At 39.8% G+C, this 24323-nt stretch overlaps 2 protein-coding genes across 12 annotated transcripts in view; both read right to left on the bottom strand.

The window, feature by feature from the left end:
* Positions 1-11616, bottom strand: part of LOC123761022 (atrial natriuretic peptide-converting enzyme) — a 504836-nt gene extending 493220 nt beyond the window's left edge. For both annotated transcript variants that reach the window (XM_069339377.1, XM_045746839.2), the window contains exon 1: positions 10780-11616. In XM_069339377.1, the coding sequence (XP_069195478.1) occupies positions 10780-10824 (45 nt within the window). In that variant the 5' untranslated portion in view covers positions 10825-11616. The remainder of the gene's footprint in view (positions 1-10779) is intronic.
* Positions 11617-16346: 4730 nt separating this feature from the next.
* Positions 16347-24323, bottom strand: part of Asator (tau-tubulin kinase asator) — a 208343-nt gene continuing 200366 nt past the window's right edge. For all 10 annotated transcript variants that reach the window (XM_069339380.1, XM_069339387.1, XM_069339384.1 and 7 more), the window contains 2 exons: positions 20804-20989; positions 16347-20411 (listed from right to left, as the gene is read on the bottom strand). In XM_069339380.1, the coding sequence (XP_069195481.1) occupies positions 20327-20411; positions 20804-20989 (271 nt within the window). In that variant the 3' untranslated portion in view covers positions 16347-20326. The remainder of the gene's footprint in view (positions 20412-20803; positions 20990-24323) is intronic.

The following is a 24323-nucleotide window of genomic DNA, read 5'->3' on the forward strand; positions in this document are numbered from 1 at the left end:
GCGTGTGTTGTGGGGTCATTGATTCCTTTGAGTAATGTACCGTACCCTTCCCCCCAGATCGCTGCCTTTTTCCCCTAGAAACAACCAGTTTGTTTTGAGACAAGTGCATTTTTTCCCTTCCCGTTGACCACGGGAGGGGAGGTGGAGAAGGGGTGATAGAACTTTCAAGACTGACATATTTAATTTACATGTAATGTTTTTCCTTGGGCGTATTTCCCTGCGGAGTAGGTCAAGATTTTTCCTGTGAATTGATAAAGATTTTAGGAGAGGTATTCTTCCTGAGAATAAGTTAAAAGTTTCAATAAAGGCATTTTCCCCCCCTGAAGACCAGCAAAGGATTCGGAACAGTTCTACAGGTCGTACATTTCTGGACACACACACGTGTGTGTATATTTACTACTTGTGTCTGCAAAATCGACCTATTAGCTCTTGGATCCCACCTTTCTAACAAATTTATTTTCCCTTTATTATGTCTACTAAATATATTTATCTCTAACACGCGCACACACACATTGTGTGTGTGTGTGTAAGTGATATGCATACCTGTGATAGTTTGAGGAGAAGTGCATTTTCTTAAAGATTAGCGAATTTTAGGACTGGAGTATTGTTCCAGGTCACTAGCAAACGTTTTAGGGAAAGTTAACAGTCACTGGATCAAGTTAAAGTTTTAAGACAGATGCATTTTACATAGGGACAGGTACAAGCTTCCCGACAGTTGTACCTTCCTTTAGGAATAGTGAAAGCTTTTAGACAAGAGTAAAGTTAGAGTAAGTAATGTGTTCGGGGACTACTTCCTTGGACCTCTATTATTCATCATATACATACAAATGATCGAGATACAGAAATGAGCAACAAATATGTACATACTAAATTAAAAACGAAGACACAGGAGCGTTAAAGGAACACCTAAACTAGACTTTTTAATTGGACTGAAAATTAAATAATGCAGTTCCGCACTGATTAGTGTAGATATGTAAGTTTGCGAAATTTAAAAAGAGGTTGAAAACATTAGTTAAAGTGCTAAACACCACTCAAAACTGCAATTATAAAGTTAAGATCAATTGATAATGATTAGTAGAGGTTCGAAACCAAGAAAGCAATGAATAAATATACTGTATAGAAAAAAAGAACGTAGTAGGCTTTCCATCTAGAAAAATTTGCAACAGCTCAGAAATTCATTAACTTTATCGTCCGCTTCAGCGACCCAACCTGTATTATGCAGTAGTTTTAAGTCCAGGTCTATAGCACGAATATGAATTATCCTGAAGCCTACCAAGGAGGTTGACTGATCTAATACCATTCATTAGGAACCTCCTTCATGAAGTGACAAAGAAACTTAAATTTATATTCTCTAAAAACCTTGGGTGCCCATATGAATAAAATGTTCAAATAGATGAAATAATACAAAAAAATAGGTGATATATAAATATAAAACATTTAAATTCAGGATAGACCTTGACAACAAAGAAATTGGTTATGTTTCAATTCAGAAAATAAATACATAAACACCGATCCGAAAACAGAGTTGTCTATGTGTAAAAACATTTATCAAGTATCGTAAAAAAAACATATTTACTGGAAAGTTTCAAGCATAGCTTGAACAAATACAATTGTGCACAATAATGTTTTGAACGACCGCATTTGAAAGTTTGAGAACACTACCGCAGTTCCTCCCTGGTGACCCTCAACATGTTTATGTCACTACAATGTACCTGAGCTTCGTATTCTTCCACTGCTTCCACTCGCACGGGAGCTGTGCATCCCCATTGCACAGCTTAAGTGTACATATTCGCGTTATATATCATTGCAACGTCTTTAAAACTATTTCCGACCCTACCTGGCCCCCCAGAAACTCAATTTCATGGGTTATGACCCCATGGTGTCCGGAATCTATTTTGAACAAAAGATATTGACTGTGTCATGGGATATATTACAGCAGCTTCGAACATAACTGCAGCATGAATAAAAAATCAGTCATAGCTAAACACAGGACTATCTTCCTTAAGTCAAATGGGTGAAAGTTGTCAATTATTTATTTTAACAAAACTTGGACCAAACATTTCAAGAGGTGTGCTTCGAACAAAAGCGGATAAAGCCATTTTCAAGGAAAAACTTCGAACGAAGCTTGAACGCTATTCTCAACAGTGTTTGAATACCGCATACAGACATATAGACTTTCTGCTTTATATTTTGAAAATGCTCCCAGTGCCCGTCCTTAGCATAGTATATTTTCAGTAACATTAGATTGAAAATATAGCTTTCCGATCACTCGATTATAATAAAAAATATGTCGTGGGGTTATGTAGGGTGCTTCAGCATAGGTGGTTTGTGTGGGGTTCATACGGCATAAGTGTTTACGGTCCCTTCAGCATACGTGGTTGGTGTGGGTTTCCATTATCTTTATATGCCTTTAATAGTGTTTAATCAGGGTTCCAATGGGTGCGATACATGAACCCGTAGAAACTTCTCACCGATATTCACAAATATATTGAACACAGACGTGGACACCCAACCCACACATCTGAAAGTGAAGGACGTGACAACGTGTCGGTCTGTCCTAGACTATTATCAACTCGTGCCTAATTTTAAGCCACGTGATTCTCACTGTAAACACAGATGTCTCTGCGATTGTATTTTATGGATTATGACCCAGCAGCGACTCGTGTGTGTGTGTGTTCCTTAAAGTCCAATATAAAATGTAAAACATTGAGTCTATGCAGTAATAGCCTACTAAGGATATATGTTCGGAAAACTCTCATGGACACAATTATTTGCGTGTAATATTCACAAAATCTGCACCTGGTCTAGGACACCTGCATGTCATATTCAGGTTGCAGTTGGTCACAATGAAGACGGTTATTACGTTATCTTGATTTCACGATACCTTTATTTAATGCTGGTGATCGTGTGTATGTTGGGGTGTAACGCAAGAAATTTTGACTGGGGTGAAGAACCCCGGGGTCCCTGTTGCAATGTTCGAGATCTTGTGTAATGTAAGATCTTGTGTAATGTAAGATCTTGTGTAATGAAGAAGTGGCGCTTATTTTATGCCCGAGCGACGCCGGAAAATCTAAACAGTTAACAACTGCATGATTAGCATATTTAACGGCATTTTATGCTTGTTAGCTCAATCATTTAGAGGCATTACATTTTTTTTTTTAGTTTAAACTTTTTCATTTCCGTCAATTCTTTCCTGCACTAATAACAAAAAACGGCAATTGAAAATTGTCAAATGACATTCTCAGGTGAAAATTATTTTTATTAAGATTTCCAGTCCCAGTCTTGTTTCCTGTCAGATTTCGGCGTTTGTACCCTGTGAACACAATACGGCTCAGAGCTCAGGAGGTCTCAGAACCCTAAAGGTTCACTGGGTGGAGGCGACAAAACAGCTTATATTACACGTGCAAAACATAATATAAAAAAAACAGACTACCTTACTTAATCAACTAGAAACTCTAATATATAGATATATTAGATATAGACACCCTAACTGAGCGGCTGGACTACATAACGTAGCAACTGAATCAACGTAGCATCTGAATCAAGCCATAAGAATATGGCTGGCCACTAAATATTACTTATGCATCTGTTACTAACTTATAAGGTATTAAGCACAAAGCATTTGTCCATATTATGATTTCTAGACGTGTATATCGCATACTAAGCACTAGGATGACAGTACAATTTCTGAAAATATAATGACAATTTAACATGCAAACACGAGCGAGTAGCGAAGCCGACAAGTTCACCAGACAATTAGAGCGAGGCTTGTCACGGTGACTAGGCTGTGGCCTCCTTCCTCACTCTTGATCAGGTAGCCTCTGCCTTCCTCACTCTTGATCAGGTAGCCTCTGCCTTCCTCACTCTTGATCAGGTAGCCTCTGCCTTCCTCACTCTTGATCAGGTAGCCTCTGCCTTCCTCACTCTTGATCAGGTAGCCTCTGCCTTCCTCACTCTTGATCAGGTAGCCTCTGCCTTCCTCACTCTTGATCAGGTAGCCTCTGCCTTCCTCACTCTTGATCAGGTAGCCTCTGCCTTCCTCACTCTTGATCAGGTAGCCTCTGCCTTCCTCACTCTTGATCAGGTATCTCTGTCCACACACACACACACACACTGAGAGGGCCTCTCGGCTGAGTAGACAGCGCTCGGGAGTAGTAGTCCTAAGGACCCGGGTTCGATTCCCGGCCGAGGCGGAAACATATGGGCAGTTTCTATTACTCTGGTGCCCCTGTTTACCTAGCAGTAAATAAATACCTGGAAGTTAGACAGCTGCTACGGGATGCTTCCTGGGGATGTGAGTGTGTGTGTGTGTGTGTGTGTGTGTGTGTGTGTGTGTGTGTGTGTGTGTGTGTGTGTGTGTGTGTGTGTGTGTGTGTGTGTGTGTGTGTGTGTTAGAGAGAAATATATGTAGTAGATATAATAGAAGACAAATAGATTGGTTAGAAAGGCGGGGTCAAAGAGCTAATAGCTCGATTCGCCAGACACAAATAGTAAATACACACACCACAGACGTACACCCACACCAATTACTTTGAACATTAGATATAATGTGACTTCCCCCTTGCCCCATACTGTGTAGAAATCACTGGGCCGCCACAGCATTACCCTCGTCTGCCTCAAATGTCCCGTTAAACTCACCACAAAACATCTCACTAGGCTCTGGCATCCGCTTCCCAGTCTTTCCTGCCCTGCTTTGACGTGGTCATTTCTTGACCGTGAATTCACAAGATAGATTTAGAATTTTTGATTTATATTTTTTATTCAGGTAAAGGTACATACATTGAAGATGAGTTACAAACATAATGTTGGAATTTAAAGAATTTAAATTCAAAGAGTTTAAAGCTAAACAGTTGAATTTTTACGGAGGTGACAAATCAAAAGAGCGGGATGCCTGATTAGCAAGTCCCAATCAGTGATAATACCGACCATACTAACTGGTGCCAATTGCGTATAAAACAAGACGTCAGAGCAGGTGGAGCCGCTGATTACAGCTCTTTCCCTTCAGAGTTCGTAAGCTTCTAGTAATTAAAAACTACGTGGAAATTATTGAGACGGTGCCAGCGCCCGCTGCTGATAATACCAAGTGATTTCCTCGCCCAGAGTAAGACGGAAGTTTTCGTTAATGGCGTCAGCAGAATGAACGGTAATTCCGATAAAAGGCGGAAGTGTTAGATGATTATAGTTATCACACAGGTCTGCAGTAAGAATGCGTAATCATGCCCGGTGCCCTTACACAACCTCCGTGCTGCACTAAGCCTGTGTAATCATGCCAGGTGCCCTTACATAACCTCCGTGCTGCACTAAGCCTGTGTAATCATGCCAGGTGCCCTTACACAACCTCCGTGCTGCACTAAGCCTGTGTAATCATGCCAGGTGCCCTTACACAACCTCCGTGCTGCACTAAGCCTGTGTAATCATGCCCGGTGCCCTTACACAACCTCCGTGCTGCACTAAACTTGTGTAATCATGCCAGGTGCCCTTACACAACCTCCGTGCTGCACTAAACTTGTGTAATCATGCCAGGTGCCCTTACACAACCTCCGTGCTGCACTAAGCCTGTGTAATCATGCCCGGTGCCCTTACACAACCTCCGTGCTGCACTAAGCCTGTGTAAGCGAGATGAGAGCGGAACACTTGGCAGCAAGAAGCAACACTGAAGACGAGGCACAGGAGTAGAGGGGGTGACCCAGAGTAAAGCCCTTCCCTAATTATCAGTCACTCCTTAGTCCCGGGAATCTATTACACTAGGAATTTATGGCCCAGCTTCACATATCAAGCCCGGGAGAAAATGGTATTTTTAATTAGCTTCTGAATTCATCACAATTTTAATTAATATTTATAAGTGCTTTAAATGCATGGGGTTCCCTCAGGGGTTATATTTCTTTACACATTCTGTACTCTGAAAATTCACAAATGATTACTCAACATCCAAGCACAAATATATATTTTATATATATATATATATATATATATATATATATATATATATATATATAAAGTGGAATGATACTATATATGATATGATACTTTAGATACTATATATGTATATATATATATATATATATATATATATATATATATATATATATATATATATATATATATATGACAGTGTCAGACCACGAAGGAAGAATTGAAACGAATTTCCTTAAGTACTTTCGTATATAATAATACATCTTCAGAAGGATCCTTCATCCTTCTGAAGATGTATTATTAAATACGAAAGTACTTAAGGAAATTCCTGTTTAATTCTTCCTTTGTGGTTGGTCTAACACTCACATTTTTCATCACGTTGATTTTCGTGATTTTCACACACAATATATTATATATATATATATATATATATATATATATATATATATATATATATATATATATATATATATATATATATATATATATATTATATATATAATATATAAATATTATATATATATATGTATATATTATATATATATATATATATATTATATATATATATATTATATATATATTATATATATATATTATATATTTTCATATATATATATATAAATAGTCTAACAGGACCCAATCTAACAGCAAGAAAAAAATGGAAAATCCTGTGATTTGATTACTTATTCTCCTCAGATTATTGTAAAGTTGATAGAGAGTGTTTTCTAGGAGAGGGGACGACTGAATGAGGGGACGACGGGAGAACCGTCGACTGGGAGAGTGAAGGGACTGGGGGAGACGATGACCGAGTGATGGGGGGGGGGTGACCGATTGATGGGGGGGGGGACGACCTAGTGAGGGGGGGACAGGTGGAAGGAAGTTGGTAACGCCAGAGTCTGAGAGATGCAAGAGGCTTCACACTTATGCATGAAGGCTGGTTAATAAGTGACACGAGCCTGAAGCAGAAATGGTGGCAGACACACCATCATTCACAGATTCCAAGAACCTGTACGACAGCCTAGTGAAAGTCAGGTAGAAATGCATAAAGCACGAAACATATGAGGCGGGGCTCTGGAGCTAAATGTTGATCTCTGTACATACACAAAAGTAAACACACACACAAGACGAGGTGTACTCACCAAATACTAGGTGAGTACACACACACACACACACGTGTATGGAGATATAACAGAAACAATGCGGGAGCCAAACAAAGCATGAATATATCCCACAAACCTGAAGATGAATATACCAAAGGGAAGAGCAAGTGGCTGTTTAGAGCCCAAAGGACAATGTATGAGTTGTGGGGAAAACAATTGTTGGGAGGAGAATTGTGTGTGTGTTGGGGGGGGGGGGGGGGTTAGGAGAGAGAAATAACATAATATAACCCAGTAATAACAGCCTCAGTAGGCTACTTTAATGCAATATTATATTTATATTCTTCAAACTAAATAATAAATTATTGTTAAATACCCGTTGTATTTAATTATCATGTATACATAATGTATAATCACTAATACACAATGTATAATCACTAATACACAATGTATAATCACTAATACACAATGTGTGAAGGTACAGGGAGACTCGGGGTGGAAGGTTTGCTCTCCCGGGGGTCCCAGCTAACAATTACTACACGGGGCCCCTGTTATTTGAGGGGATATTTGTGAGGGCATCGCGGCCGACAGTCCACACACTAGACGTGGCGTGCCGACAATATGCTTCTTGCTACCAATTATAATATAACGTGGCGGGCATGAATACGCACGGGATTTCATGCCATGTATCGGGCAGCTTAATGTGTTGAGCGCTTGTTGGCTGCAGTCACCTCATTGTACTCGCCTAAGTGTGTCTTGCAGGACCGAGCGCCAACTCTTGGCCCCCGCTATTTCAGCTGTCAGGTGCTTAATAATACCCCCCCCCCGGCCCCTGGCCCATTAGATTTAGATACTATCTACTTTTAACCCCATGAATGGGTTTAAACTTGACTACCTTCGCCTCTAGCGTATTCCATTTTCTCACTACTCAGTTTAAAGACATGCTTCCTTACTTTCTATATTTCTATATAGGTCAACTGCCCAATTTAGAGCAGTTGTTTTAACTAAAAATTTCGTTCTTATCTGTTTTGGCAATCCCCTTAAGGTTGACTTCCTGACTTTTCCGCTAACTCTGACACTTTGCATCGAGTTTAACAGATACTTCTTCACAAACTTCAATGTTTTTCCCCATTACTCTAACATTACATTCCCCATTTTTTCCCCATTACTTTTTTACCCTACTCATTGAGTTTTATCAAGAGCCTCTTTTGCGGAAAAGTGTCAAGGGCTTTCTAGCGGTCTAGAATGACGCAATCGGTCCATTCTTCTCTTTTCTGCTTGATAGCAATTGGTTTGTCACATTATCGTACTCTAGCACAGGTGTGGGAAACATTTCATCTACGAAAACCATATACAACCAGGGAAGATTTCAAAGGTGCATATTGTATTACATGCTGAACACGTTCAACTCTCACAAACAAACTCACAGATCAAGTTTCATTAATATAAATTGCTTCTGAAGACCGTATCAAGTGCCGTAAAATGGCGTAGGTCCCCCACCCCTACTCTAGCATGTCTGTCAAGAGGAACTCCTTTCCCCGGAACCCACCTCATCTTTCTGTTATGTAGATAATCCTTTCTAGGCATTCAAATGATCTTCAAATTAGTCTAGAAGCAAGCAAGAAGGCCGTGATTTCCTTTGTTGGTGTTGAAGTTCTAGAGTAGTCTAGTCATTCTAGACTAAGTATGGTATGGTAGAAATGCTATACGATGACTGTCGCTGACCGCTTCTGAGTGGATGTGGCGAGAGACCGCTTCTGTATGGGTGTGGCGAGAGACCGCTTCTGTGTGGCTGTGGCGAGAGACCGCTTCTGTATGGGTGTGGCGAGAGACCGCTTCTGTATGGGTGTGGCGAGATACCGTTTCTGTCTGCGCGCGCGCGCGTCTGTGTAATTACATAAGTGTAGTTACAGGATGAGAACTACGCTCGCGGTGTCCCGTCTTCGCAGTACTGTCATATGACTCCTTGAAACTAACGACGGTTTTGGCATCCATCGCTCTCACTTAACTTGTTCCAACCGTCTACCACTGTTTGCAAAACGAGACCTTTCTAATATTTTTTTCGACCCCTTTGTTTCCTTAGCTTGAATCTCTGACCTCTTGTTCTTGAAGTAGCAGGTTTCCCGAATTCCTCTTTCTCAATTTTATTGAATCCTGATACAATTGTACGAAGTGACCATATCGCCTATTTTTCTTGTATCTTCTAGTTTCGATATATTTAACGCCTCTAGCCTCTCCTCGCAGCTCTCATTTCTCAGTTTAGGAAGCCATTTATTAGGAAGTTTCTGCACCTTTTCCGATGTCATGACGTGCTTCTAGAGATATGGACACCTTACACCTGCCCCATATTCCTGTTTTGATCTCACAAATGTCGTAAACAATTTCTTTAGTATTTCACGGTCCATGTATTTCAAAACTATTCTGAAGTTCAAAAACGTAGCATAGACTCCTCGCATAATGTTCTTTATGTGATCTTCTGGTGACAGTTTACAATCCAGAACCATCCCTAGATCTCTGGCTTTGTAAGAATTCTGTATTGCCATTTCACATAATTTGAGAGTTGAGTGTCACCTATTTTCTCAGATTCCACAACGTGGCATTTATTCACGTTGAATTCTATTTGCCAAGTGTTGCTCCATACACTTATTTTGTCCAAGTTATCTTGAAGAAGATGACAATTGGCTAAGTCTCTTATCTTCCCAAGTGTGTGGGGGGAGAGGGGAAGATAAACCAGCTATATGAGTGGTGAGGGGGTGTAAGAAACAGAGCAGTTGGGAGTGAGAAACGGACTGTGTGATGAGAAAGAGGCTGTGGGGGATGAGAAACGGGCTGTGGGGGGGGGGGATGAAAATAAGTTACAAAACGGGGGGAGGGGGGGGTGAAGGAAATGGATTGTTTGAAATGACACCCGAAGGTACACACGCGGCGAGCAAGGGGGTAGGATAAGAAATAAACAGATGAGAAACAACAGGGAAATTATACCTAGCCAAGGGCGAAACTGTCGACGTCATCACCCAGGAGGGTAGAAATAGCCTAAGCTACTCTATTTGATATGCATTTTATACTTGTATGCGGGCACCGGGCCGCGGGGACGTTGAGCCCCGAAATCACCGCAAGGTAACCAGTATTGACCTTAACCTGACTGACCGAGTGACACGCTCATCATCAATTATGCGAGTGACGCCACTGGATTGACAGATGAGAAACATGGTATAGAAGTGTGATGTTAAGGCGATAGATTGTTTAGCAGTTGATAATAGGCTGCGCAACGGTGAAAAATAGGCTGTGCTGAAAAATGGGCTATAGGGTGGGAAATGAGAAATAGGTTGTGGAGCGGGAAAGTGAGAAGTGTGGTTATGTGGGGTGTGGGAAGTGAAAAGTAGATTGTGAAGGGGGAGGAGAAAATAGTATGTCGCGGGTGAGAAATAGGCTGTGGTAAAGGTGATGTGCATGAGGGGATGTGAGAAATAGGCTGTAGGTTAGGGAGGTGGGAAATAGACAGTGGGGTGGGGATGTGGGAAATAGGTTGCGGGTATGTGGAGATAAGAAATAGACAGTGGGGGTAGGGAAGGTAGGAAATAGGTTCTGGGGGTGGGAGGGAAGTTAAGAAATAGGCTGTAGAGGTAGGGAAGGTAGGAAATAGGTTCTGGGGGTTGGGAGGGAAGTTGGGAAATAGACTGTAGGTAATGCAGAAAAATGTTGCCCTGTAGGCAAAAGGTAAACAATTAGAACACGCTAACAATGGGAAGCATGACGGAGGCCGACCTACCTGGACGCTCTTGCCGTCGGAGAACTCGTCGTCCCTGCGAGTCATGGCGTCGGTGGTGTTCAACAGCTACTGTGTACTCGATGCCCTGTATGTCGCCTCGGAACTCTCAAACGGACACGGAACGCCACATGTAACCGTTCATAGTTTGTAGGATCCGCTATGAACCTGAACGGGAATTCACCAGGAAGGGGTGGGGAGAAGGATGAGGTGAAGAGAGGGGAGAATGGGAGCGTGGGGAGAGTCAGGCGAGGGGAGGTCAGGCTGTGTGGGGCAGGTCGCGGAGCCAACTGCTGGGTGCCTGAGGGGAGATGCGTCACTCTCGCCCGCGCGGGTTCACCAGCACACCGCGAAACAGGTCAGCGGCTTTCGGCGCCAGCTTTCAACAGTTCTGAAATTTGTCTAAACTCTAAACTAACTTTTTCCAAGTTGCATCTGAATAGATATGTATATATATCTTTTGGTTTCTAGTTATTCCACAATGTACGCGTTATGGCACTGGGGTATCGCAGTATGCACCACGGATCTATTAAGTACGGAAGACTGAACTCTAAATACCGCTCAACCTAACACTGACTGGGTTATTAAGAGCCGCACATGCCACCTAAATTCAGCTAGCTATATGATTTAATCAACTCCCACTCGGGTCCCGATGTATAAGAAATAAGCTGCCGGGGGAGCTGAACTATTTTGGCTGTGAGTACAGCTTGAGCGCACTGCCTCTCTCAAGCCAGGGCAGCAGACATGTGAGGCAGGGCGGAGCGCACGAGGCAGAGGCAGCGGGATCACGCTGCTGGATGCTCTACAGAGCTTCCTTGCCGTCAGCCGCACGCTCCAGCCGCCCAGGGAGAACTGACGACCATACCGCCGCCGCCCGCCCCGGCCACCACCACCCTCACGCTGACACCCTACACACTTTACTCTACAGACACCCCCCCCCCTCACGCTGGCACCCTACACCCTCCACTGGCACTCCCACACTTACACCCCTCAACCAACCCAGTGTACCTTATTAAAAACTAATTATCACCTGAGGAAATTATTAGCACTGTCGTGTCTCAAAGCAGTGGTTGTCATTGGATATAATAACATTATTTTTGCAATTATTATAGCTAATATTTACCAATTCATCAATATGCAAGCCTTCCTCTGCAACCTGTTACTGCCACAAGGCAAGTTCCCTGATTTGTACACAATGTTGCAAATATCTCGCTTATATAAAAGAGGATGTCTTTCTAAGGTTGAGGTCCGACGCTTGGGGCTAGCCCCACCAAACTTTTGTAGTGACTAGTAGGTGTAGGAGGTACGGTCACTGGGGGGGAAGGGGGTCGGTATCCATGCCTCCTTTTATACCAAATTTCTAACTCACTAAATATCAGACTCCATTCTCACTAAGATTCATCCAGCATATTATTTTCTACATGATGATTAAGTGTTAGAAGCCCCCAGTCTCAAAAGAAACTTTACTATGCTGCTTTATCCATATTATTCAGATACGTGGGTAAGATATCTGAATAATCCTCTATACCAGGGATAATTAACCCCACCCATCTTCTTGAATAGTACATTGCAATTTGATATATAAATCCCCCTAAGGCCACAAACTGATGTACTAAAAATCATAGTGGCTCACAAAAATTGACGCGATGTCCCGTTTTCTATTCGTGGGTCCTCGGTTAGGTTAGGTTCGAGCAATTTAATACATCAGTTAAGTGACGTTGGGAACGCTCGAAAGGATGGGTTAATTATAATTATACCTTACTACGAGTATTGACCCTCCAGTGGATTACCCAATATATTCCCATCATACTCTCTTCGCCAGACTCTCAAAATCATCTTCACAACTTCTATTAGGCTCCGGTATGTATATTAGGCTACATAAATGAAAGTGCTCAGTATTCTGAATAATTTCATACCAAATTCAACATTTTGAAGTACATAAGGTTCAAAACTATATTACTTTTATTGTCCTTAGAAACATCATTTGACCTTTAAAGGGATATTATTTCGAAATACACATGTGACAAAGCGAAAAGTGTGCATAAGGGGTGGACGGAAGGAGTGATCTTCCACCGATCACGGCAACACTTAACTGGCAATACTGTACTAGCAAGTGGGAAGACTTCCGTGTTGAGTGAGTTGACCGCTGATTGGTTAGCGGCCTCGCCGCCTCAGTCCGTATTGAAAACAGTGATAGTTAATTCTGATCTAACCATTTTTTTTTTACTTTTTTAAGAGATCAAGTCTCTTACTATCATTATTTGGTTCCAATACCCCTAGTTAAGCTCTATAAACTGTTTAGATGAGGTAAACAACGGTGCCCCGAGTAGTGAAGGTTACAGTGCCGAAGGTCGTGTGTAGTGTAGATGGTTATAGCACTGGAGATGATTGATTGATGGAGATTAAGGCACCCAAAAGGTGGCACGGGCATGAATAGCCCGTAAAGCGCCGGAGAATGTTCTTGTTGTTTTAGATTTAGCTACTCAGAACGAAATGTCCATGTAGCACGGGCTATAGTGAGCCCGTAACATACGCTGGAGAATGATTTGCAACAGAACACATTAGCTTTATAAATAATAATACAAATAATTAATTACAGCACTGTAATGTACTGCACTTGTAGTAACATCTGTATGGAACAGTATTTAAAACAAAAAATAGTTTTCACTTCCCTCTCTATGAGAAGGTGTGTAACCTTCTTACTCACTAAAATGCCTTAAAAGTTTTATGCAGTGTGCAAAGGACTGTATAATTCCAGTATGCATGCAATTGCGTTCCAAGTTAGTGACGCGCCGACGATTAAGGCAGCGGTCGTAACCCCTAAGACGAAATCTTATGCGTTCACTTTTTTGTGCTAATGATAGAAAATACAATGACTAATATGTAGCTATTGTTGAAAAAAAACATAATTAATATGTTGTAATACTATAATAAAAATGACAAATTGACTTACTTTTTACGAAGCTGTGAAGATTACGTCATCCTCTGCGGCGCTTAGTTTGTATATATATTTGTTCAGTATAGTAGTTTTCAAATGTCCATTGTCGATAAATTTAATACTATACTGACTTTACTGCTATACTGACACTGACGAAGGAATATTTTGGTGAAGTGCCATTTTCACTGTTTTTGTACCATTGAAATATCCTTTGCCTGCTCCAAAACTATATTTATTGAAACGAACAGTCTTCTTTCCCATATTGTTCCAGTATGCGAGTAATAGTTCCATTTCAAAGTAAGATTTTGATTTGATTTTGATTAGACATTTCAAAGGGCTCGCATCCCTCACAGAAACATATGTAAACGTCTTGCTCAAATTAATCACTTGCACCGACCCTTTCTCATTAGGTAGACTGATAAGGTCATCATCATCATCATACTTCCTCAGACACTCAGACAACGTCACAGTGTTTTCTAATTCCACCATTATACTCTGTTTCCCGGCAGTGGTTAGAAACCAAACAATTCCTCCATCTTAATCTGGAGCACATCCCGTGCAGACAAGTTCATAATAATCAGTCTTACAGCTGAACTTTAGTCCAACGGACACCTTCCGCTTAAGTGGAGGTGTGTAAGGAGTCCACGCTGACACATACACCGTCTTAACACGTCACAAATAAGACTATACGGGCTCATCAGCCAACTTGTCAGCCGAGAGCGGCGTCACACGCGTCTACTCGCCATCACGTTCGGGACGCCACTCTCGTTAAAGATCGAATAAAGTTTCGATCAAGATCGTTTTGTGCTAAGCAAGAAGCTACAGTCTTGATAAGCCTGTTTATATGTTCATGTTTATTAACTTTTGTTTGTTCATGTTTGTTAACTTTTGTTTGTTCATGTGTGTTTATATGTTCATGTTTGTTAACACGAACCTATAGTATTTATTAAGCTAACATATATCCTAATGCAACGAGTGAAAGTCGTACAGTAGTTGGTTTAATTAATTTATTGTGTGTATATATATATATATATATATATATATATATATATATATATATATATATATATATATATATATATATATATATATATATATTGATATATATATATATATATATATATATATATATACATATATATATATATATATATATATATATATATATATATATATATATATATATATATTGATATATATATATATATATTGATATGAATAGGAGTACCGCCTCTGGTGCAATTGTAGGGACCCATAGCCTCGGAGAAGAAAATAAAGAGTACTCAGAGAAGACCTTGTGGATCCTCACTGAACACTTTGATATTTCCCTCTCCTACCACCCCTATTCTTTTTGTACATGTATGTGTGTATATATTTATATCTCACTTTATTTTAAAATTTCATTACACAAAAAGTTACAACATTGGTTACATGCAGGGTACAAGGCTACTTGTCACAGGTTGTAGAACTCCTCCAGCTCCTCAGATGGCGGGCAGGAACCATGGATACAGTGAGCATTTCCTCTCTGGATCGCCACACTAAGGGACTGAGAGAAAACTGGTGGCTCTAGGGTCTCTAGTTGTTTCAATTAGCTTGGACCCCAGCTCCTTAAAAAAACTAGCAGCACTTTTACTCCAGGCACCAAGTGTCTCTGAGGCAATGGGGACAAAATTGTAGTGGTGATCATGATTTCTGTATTTACACGACTTGGCTGCTTCCCTGTGATTGGCAGCACCTCCTGCCTGTGCAGCACTGAAGTCAACATAGGTGTTGGCTAAAGTTGAAACACAAGTGTAGTCATATATATATGTGGTGTCCCATCTTCCCAGCTCTCTGTCATATATAAACACTTTGAAATTACTGACAGTTTTGGCCTCCTCCACACGTCTATCTTCACAACCCAGTCTATCTTCTTGCACAGTATATAAATAAATAATGCATTCAGTGTTTGCTACCCCCCCTTTCATCATTCTATTGCTTGGTTAGTCTCATCTTTCAAGGGTCCTACAGAGTCCTTTGTTTTGGTTTTACTTCTTATATAGGCATAGAACGACTTTGATTTTTTCTTTGTTTTGAACAATTTTTCTTTTGGGTGTTTTGATTTTCTGGATGGTGAGTTTAGTGCCCTTTTATATATCTCACAATCAATGATGTTCATTATGGATTTATACCTTTTCCAGATGTTCTACTTAGTTATAAATGGTCTATTTACCAGCTCATTTTCCTGATTTATTCAAAAACAATGAATGTAAATTTGAGAAAACCTTTGTAAAAAAAAAGGTGATCGAACCAGCATCCTGGGTAACTCCGGACATATGCCTTAACCCCATGGAACACAATATATTTACTTGGTATAGTGTATATATCACATTATTGTATATTATTGTGTAAAGTGAATTGATTTGGATTACAGAATTGCATTTTCTGAAAAAAAAAGAGGGGCGGAGGGAGAGGCAAGACTCAGGAACTGCCGAGTACCTCATCTTGTATGGTACATATTTAGTTTAATTTTGTGATCTTGTGTATCATGATTAGTAGATCATATTTTCAGAACACAAGTGCTGTATATGTAGCATTTAGATGTTAAATTCTGCACTGACTACACAATATTAAGGACAAAATATATAGACAATTAGAAGGCATTGCTATAATTTAATTGTAAATAACAATCTAAGTACACAGAACAAAAATATACAATCTGGACATTATAGTACATCCGGCCAGTAACCACATAATAAAAAAATGAAAACTAATGTAAATTTTGTTATTGATATTAAAACACTTGTAAGAAGTCATAGCAAGTGTGTCGTTAAGAAACACCTGACAACCATTATTGGTTGAGGTGAACCTCGACCCTCCACTCTCACAACCAATTGTTTACCAAACATTTTAATTATCAGTAAAGATTGCTTGAAATTCATATTTTGCTGCTGCATGATAGATTCACCAACATAAGGCTCTTTAACACAAAAAATCTAAAAAGAGAACTGCATGAAAAAAATCAGTGACGTTCCTAACTTTGCAATAGCCAGACATATCACACATGCGCATATACAAACTCATAGAGCTTGATTAACACCAGAAAGGCTGTGAACAGTCCATGTGTGACATTACTAATGCCCGAATGCGAGGTTGTGAACGCCACCAAGCACTCCTCAAATTAAATAATGGTTGAACACTTGCTGTCCCCATCCCTAATTCCATTATGCCCTCATCTATCTTTTCCCTTGGCTCATTCCTTGTCTGTTTAACCTTCAACATGTGCACAAAGCCCTATCAAGCATCCAGGAGATACAAGGAAGGTCAAGAAATTTTTCAAAGTATACTAATGTATTAAATTAAGAAACAAACTCTCTCAACCTCAGTAAGATAGATAAAGTTCATATAGTTTCTTTAATACAATAATTAGTTTATATTTATAATTTATATATATTGCGGTACTGCCTCAAGTTTATGAAAAGAAATGTGTAAGACCTTGATCTATATCTCCAGGAGACAAAACAAAGCCCTACTAAGCACAGGTTCAACAATACCTAAGAGGCAAGTTATCAATATAAAATATGCACTGTGGCACACGAGTTCTATAACAACAACTCTGGGAAGTTACCAATAGCTTGTAAAGTAGTTGGTTTGTTTTGAAAACCTTAAGTTAGAGGAGTGTACAGAGTTGACAGAAATAAAATAGTATTTATTTTTGCATGAAGCTGCTTTTGATTTCAGGGGTGACTCTACCGATTATCCTTACAGCCACATATGCAGAAAGATCTTTTTCTTAAGATTAGCTAAAAAAAAATCTTCCCATAGAAAGGAGCGTAATAAATGAGATTCAAGTCGACGCAATTACAATATCTACAAGTCTAGTTTAAAAATTGAGGCATTTAAACATACCTAATCTCGTTTCAGCTATACCCATTTGACTGATAAATATATATTCAAATTAGACACTTGCATACCTATTGACTAATGTATGACTATTAACAATTCACCTGATTCACTCAAACTGTTGAATGTATTGTTGGTAAGCACCTTCATTAGGGTGACATCTATAGATCTGCATTAATTCAGCTTGCCATGTTAGATATAATAAATGACAAGTATTATGTAGCAACTTTTTATCCATGTATAAAACTTGGGCATTCCCAGTAAAATGTCACAGCACAGATACAGTTCCTAAGATTGGTGAATGTGGAACACGAAGGATTCTGACAGCAGTAAGATATGGTTAATTTCAGTGAACTTTGTCATCATCCTCTCTAAATCTTTGTTGAGTGACCATGTACATGCACTTAACAACCAATCCTCCATCCACTCTCACCATTAATTCAATTTAATTCTACAATACTTGTAAAAAGAGGAAGGAACATTTAATACAATTAAGATTGCTTTATCATCTGCATAGCAGGAGCGTAAGTGATTTTTCAAAATAAATATCATTTAAACTTTTCTCAGTTTCTGAATATTTTAATATATTAGTGAGCTTTGTACCACAAAATGACTACAAAACATTTCAGGTTTAATAAAATAGATAATCAACATTACAGTACAGTATATAGATTTGATTGATATTTCAAATACAGTACATTATTTTAGGATCTCATCACATACTTCCTGAAGGAAGCACATCCCAGAGAAAAATTTCAATAGTCTACAGAACTTAGTGCTGATACACCTCAGGCCTGAGTAATCCTTATTCGTGATATAGCATATTAGCACATAAAGGTCAAGAAAATTTTGTTTCCTATTTGTACTACAGAAACAAAGATGGAGTAATGAAAGCATGTATTTCTCTTAAATTAATGAGACTACAAACAAATACTGACCATACCTAAATTCAACTCCTGCATCAATTGAAACATGGTATTTTAAGCTTTCAGTTTTCCGTGTGAAAGTACATGGCAATTTTTTAATTCATTCCCTGTCATGCCGAGACCAAAAAGCCGAGATAATCACACCATTTCTCTTGTATTCTATAACAGACATCACAACACTATACTTGCCTATCCCAGCTCTGCATTTATGCAAACATACTTTCTGTAATGAAGAGGAAATGTTGATGTAACAAACCTGCAACACAGGTGATGGCACAGGGGACAAAATGGAACCCAAATCATGATTCAACAAATAAACAGTCAAACTGCATCATCAGAATACTGTATGTGCATTGCAGGAATACTTACAGCATTCATAGTGGCTTAGAGAAAACGACAAAGCTTCAAAGTGTAAGGGCTACTGAGTATTTGGGCAATATGCAAGAGATACTCTGAGACACTCTAGAATATTGCAGTTATTTCCCAAAATAGTTCATTAACAGCAATATCAAAGGCTAACCTGCATTAGTAAATTTACAACAGTTATCCAGATCCCTTAAATTCAATACAGGTACCTAGATCAGAAGAAAACATTAAAGAATATTACATCACATTTGACCATAGGTGCCTTTTTTTTTTTAGTATGGTATCTAAATTTTAATGTACATTTAAAGTATTTTTTATACTGATGTCTTTCTCAGCTAAAAGATAACTTTAATGACCTGGGGTTTGTAACCAGAATGACCTATCAAAAGTCAATCAATGGCAACAGAGGATGGCACAGTTACTACCTAACCTAGCAAGTGTCAGTGTACACAGAACGTACATAGCAAATATCACAACCATGTGCAGGTGATGTTTTAACCGGCTGCACCCCCATTGCACTGACTTGAGTTTCACTCTGGCAACTGAGGGCACTGGCTCCCATCACCCTTGACACGACCCAAATCTCACACTGGCAGTTTAAGGATAACAGCTCCCACCACCCAGTCACATTACATTGTGTGCCACACTAGCAGCTCAGAGTCCACAACTTTTATCATATTTTGCCACACTACCCCATTTGTCACACTGGCAGCTCCATATGTTCGTTATCACACTGCCTAATGTGCCATATTCGTAGTAAAGATTCTCTGTCTTTGAGCGCCTTTCAGCAAGCTGCTGCATGCAGCAGCAGCTACAGAGAAGTTGCATATTGGGGGGGAAAAAAAAAAAGAGGCATTCTCAAACCATACTTATATGTCTGCGATCATTAATGGATTGCTCATTTTCCTTCTCTCTCACCAACTTATACATATCCACACCCCCTCCTCCTCATTATTAAGGGTTCACCCAAGAAAAAAAAATTCTAATTTTTTTTTTTTAACTTTTACCATGAAAGGGAGGAAAAAGCACCATTTTAGCATAATTTTCTGAATTGTTATACATGTGGTGGCATGGAAAGATTTAGACGGCATCTGCTTAAATCTTGATTTCTGTGTAATGAGAAGGGCAAAGTTCTGCCTCTTCTTTTTAAAAACATTTGCCAGCATCCGCATAATTTTCTTGTTTTTCTGTGTTTCAATTTAGTTTCTTTAACTATTACTATCTGTTGTTCTGGTTGCCGATATTTAAAATACATTTCACCATATGACTGTGTTCGACTGAGCTCACGGGTACATACATTACATGTGACTGGTGGGGAATTTGTGCGCTTGTGGATGTGTGAATGATGTATTTGGGAGGTGGGCGAGGAGCTGCAAGTGAGTGGGCCTGAGAGCTGGATGCCTCCTCCTGCCGATGAGGACTAGGGCCGAGGTTCCTGTCAGTCTGGAGAGACAGTCCGTTGGTGATGCTGCCTTCTATAATTGTCACTACTATCTGCACTCAAAGGCCGGTACCTACGTATCCTGCAACAGAAATATGTCGAGAACATTAAAATGTTATTTATTAGGTAAATATCTTTTATGTATAATTATGCAAGCAATGATGAGTCATTTCATGATGGAATTGCACAAGTTATTTCTAAGTAATTTTTTCAATATTTTGTAAAAAAAAAATTATATTGCTATTTAAAGCTGTGGGTGTGGTAAAGATCAGGGGTGTGGAACCTTTTTGAGTGTGTATGATTAAATTGGCAATCTTTTTAAAAAAGTTCTCTTGAATGCCAATAGACCAATGGACCAAAAGGCAGAAAGAGCTCAGCAGAAAACTACTGTCTGATCAGTAGTTTTCAGTAATGCGCATGTTATATATGTTAGGTTTACACAAGTAAAATGGCACCATCAGATAAAAAACTAACCTAGCAACAACATCCCTGGCAGCAGACGGAGGTTCAGAAGAGGGAGGACGTGGTTTACGTGGATGAGAGCTCTCGGACTCGCTGGAATCCTCATGCTGGGGTTTGAGGAGGTAGGAAGGCACACCTCGTCCACTGTCAAAGTAGCGACCACCTGTTCCTGCTTCTATCATGGACACTCGTTGTCTGCTAAAATGCAAATGGAACAACACCTTTCAATATAAATTTACAAACAATTTAGCACGTTAAGTTGTGCTGTATGAATTACTGTACTGTATTTCTGCCAAGTGGCAAATAGTGCATACTATATTTATATCAATACTTTGGTTACCAATCATTTTTCACTAACTCAAGAACCAACAAACAGCAATATAAAATTGAAAATTACTTAAAAGATTATCTTGAGTTGCAGGATTTTGCCTTTATCTTCTGAAAATTTAATAACAGTTGATACATAATAAATTTCCACACTACTGTGGAAATAATCATTATATTCACCTGGACTGTATGGGTCTCGAACTGTGGACCCCAAGCATGCGAGGCCATAACTCTATCGACTGGGCTATGAGCAGTCTAAAGGGGCCGGGAAACTAAAAATATTCAAATTTTGTGAAAATTACTTAAAAAATGTTAAACAAATCTCCAACTTATAGGCTTCAGTGTCGTGAAAGTTTTAACCTTTCTGACAATATTTTCAGAAATGGATTTTAGATAATGTTTAAAAAAAAAAAAAAAAGTTTCGTTGATAAGGAGAACAGCTCCTATTAACTGGAACTGAAGGATAATGCAGTAATAAAGAGATGCAAGCACCTTTCCAATGCACAAAGAAGAATAGTAGTAAGAAGTGTCCACAAATTGGATATGCAGCTGGTGCCTTTATAGCATTTCTGAGTGAGACATAATAACACAAATAATAATGAGTATGTTATTATGCTCTATTTTGTTATACAGTACATCATACAAACATATTGCCCAATGTTAATATCTGTTACTTTCACCAATGTCCACAAATTTTTTTTTTAGGGTAATTTTTTTTTCTCCTTTGCTTATTATTTGATTTTGTTGTAAACTTTACATCTTGTAGAGTGCATACCTGTCCTTAACTCTGCTAAGATAGAATAAACTATACTGAATCCTATAATAATATTAAATAAAAATGATGAGCATATGCTCTTCTGAGAGCATATTAACACCAAATGATCAATTTGTGATATTTTATATTTTAGATGCTCATTTGAAAATCTGAAATTTTCAATATTAATTTTCATAATTATTTTAAATTTTCTTGTTTTTCAAGTTACATTGGTGATCATTTAACAAAAAAGTTAGAGCATGTGCCTAGTAGATTATGTACAAAAAATTTGAAAGCGTTTAAGCAAGGTTCAAAATTTAATTCAATTTCATTTCCCGGCCCTTTTAATCCCTGCACTGCGCACCTGTTTTTGCCCAAAACTTTTTAGTGCAATTGTTAAGGACATATTTTTGTTGTTTTTATAAATGTTAAAGTAAAGTTAATGTCAAAATGTTTCCAAACTCAACTATTTTAATTTCAAAACACAAAGAGTGATGAAAACATTAAAAAACATTAAAATATAGCCTAATTAAAAAAATAGTACAACTCTCAGAACGAGATTTTTCAGTTGGCGCAGTACAGTGGTTAAAAGGGAAAGTTTCCAGACGCGGCATCCTGCTGCCAAAATGGAATTTTCTACTTTCCCTGACTACTACTGAAGCCCAGAGGAATTACTGGCCCAATTTAAGGACCTTCCACGGAAGTGTGGATGGCAATTTATATGGCGTGGGCATGGGTCAGTAATTCCTCTGGGCTTCAGTAGTAGTCAGGGAAAGTTGAAAATTACAGTTTGGCAGCAGGATGCTGCTTCTGGAAACTTTCCTTTTTAAGACTGCTCATAGCCTAGTTGATAGAGCTATGGCCTTACATGTGTGGAGTCCATGGTTCGAGATCCATTTAGTCCACGTGAATATAATACTTATTTCTGCAGAAGACCTGACAGTGCAGGAGAAGAGGCCTGCCCTGCGAACCCTGAACATCCCGAAGGAGGAGGAGCCACCCAACACTACCGCAGGCTGGAGGAAATGACCCGAAACGCCCACAAATCATGGGACCAGGCGTGAGCAAATAGCACAAGCCTCCCCCCCCCCCCATCGTCCTGTTAACAAGGCGACTTGCAAAAGGGGCCGACGCCCCTTCCAAGAAGTCGAAAGACGAGTAGAGCGAACACCGCGTTGACCAGATGCCGTTGGCTCCGAAGGACATGTCGGCTCCGAAACTGGCACCACTGGCCTACCATGACCCCCATGCCCACCCCGGAGAACCAACAAGTCAGACATAGGGTGACAGCTAGATGAAGCCACCTGCAGATACTGCACTACCGCAGAATCTGCAAACAACAATGGACAAAAGGCGGCGAAAATCTAAGAAGCAGGGCCCACGTGGAGTCCACGGACTGCCATCGAGTACCACCTGCTGGCACGTGAGGCGAGAAGCAAAGAACAGAGACACCACCTCCTTCAGAATAAGCACAAACAACTTCAACAAAACAGCCGACGCCTGAGCCGCTGAGATAAGCGCACCAGACGCAAGCCTGGCATCCAGTGCCTCTACATCCTCCTCAAGTCAGTCTGAAGACAGCTCAAGCAAGTAAAAGCAACGCAAAACTGAAGCCAAATGCCCACAGGTGCGCAAATCCTCAGCAACCAGGGATGCCGAAAGGATGGGAACCTGCTAATGAAGCTGTACTTGGCCAATATTCTTAGGAAGAACGAAGGCAAATAAGCATGCATTGAGGTGCTTGTTGTTTGTGTTTAGATTGGGGAGTTCTGCTTGATAGTTCGGCTTTTGGTAGCAATTGTTAACCAGGTGGAGTTTGTTTGCTTTGAGACGCCTACCTTTCTGGATGCCTAACCCAATAGATGGCAGACATGGAATGCCTCCAAACACATGGGGGTTTCTATAGGCCATTGATCCTTGCGCCTTTCTGAGAGGGGGCCAGGTTCTGGCTCGTGGTCCCTGATAGGCTAGAACTCCAATCGAATTGACTGATGCCACGGTCTACTACATACATATCAGCCCGGTATAGTTCTAGGGAGCCGGAGGGGCTCTCCGCAGAAAAAATATTATTATTATTACTTGATATTTAACATATTCAAGGATTGCAGTAAGGGTGTTGAGTGGTGTCTGGAATTGGAGCTTGTTATTGTTCTGTTTGCAGATTTAAGTTGTGTAATAATGAGTCATAGGTAATGTTGGGTTGTAGATTCCTGAGCATCATATTGTACTCACCTAGTTGTGCTCCTGGGGGGTTGAGCTTTGGTTCTTTGGTCCCACCTCTCAACTGTCAGTTAACTGGTGTACAGATTCTGGAGCCTATTGATAGCCTACCTTTCTGAATGCCTAACCCAGCACACAGAAATACACACAGAAATGCACACAGAAATAACATCACATGAGATCAGGAGGCATGGCAGAATGTGTAGAATACCCCTGTTGAAAAGCAGAGGT

Source organism: Procambarus clarkii, chromosome 41 (assembly GCF_040958095.1).
Source record: "Procambarus clarkii isolate CNS0578487 chromosome 41, FALCON_Pclarkii_2.0, whole genome shotgun sequence".
NCBI lineage: Eukaryota > Metazoa > Arthropoda > Malacostraca > Decapoda > Cambaridae > Procambarus > Procambarus clarkii.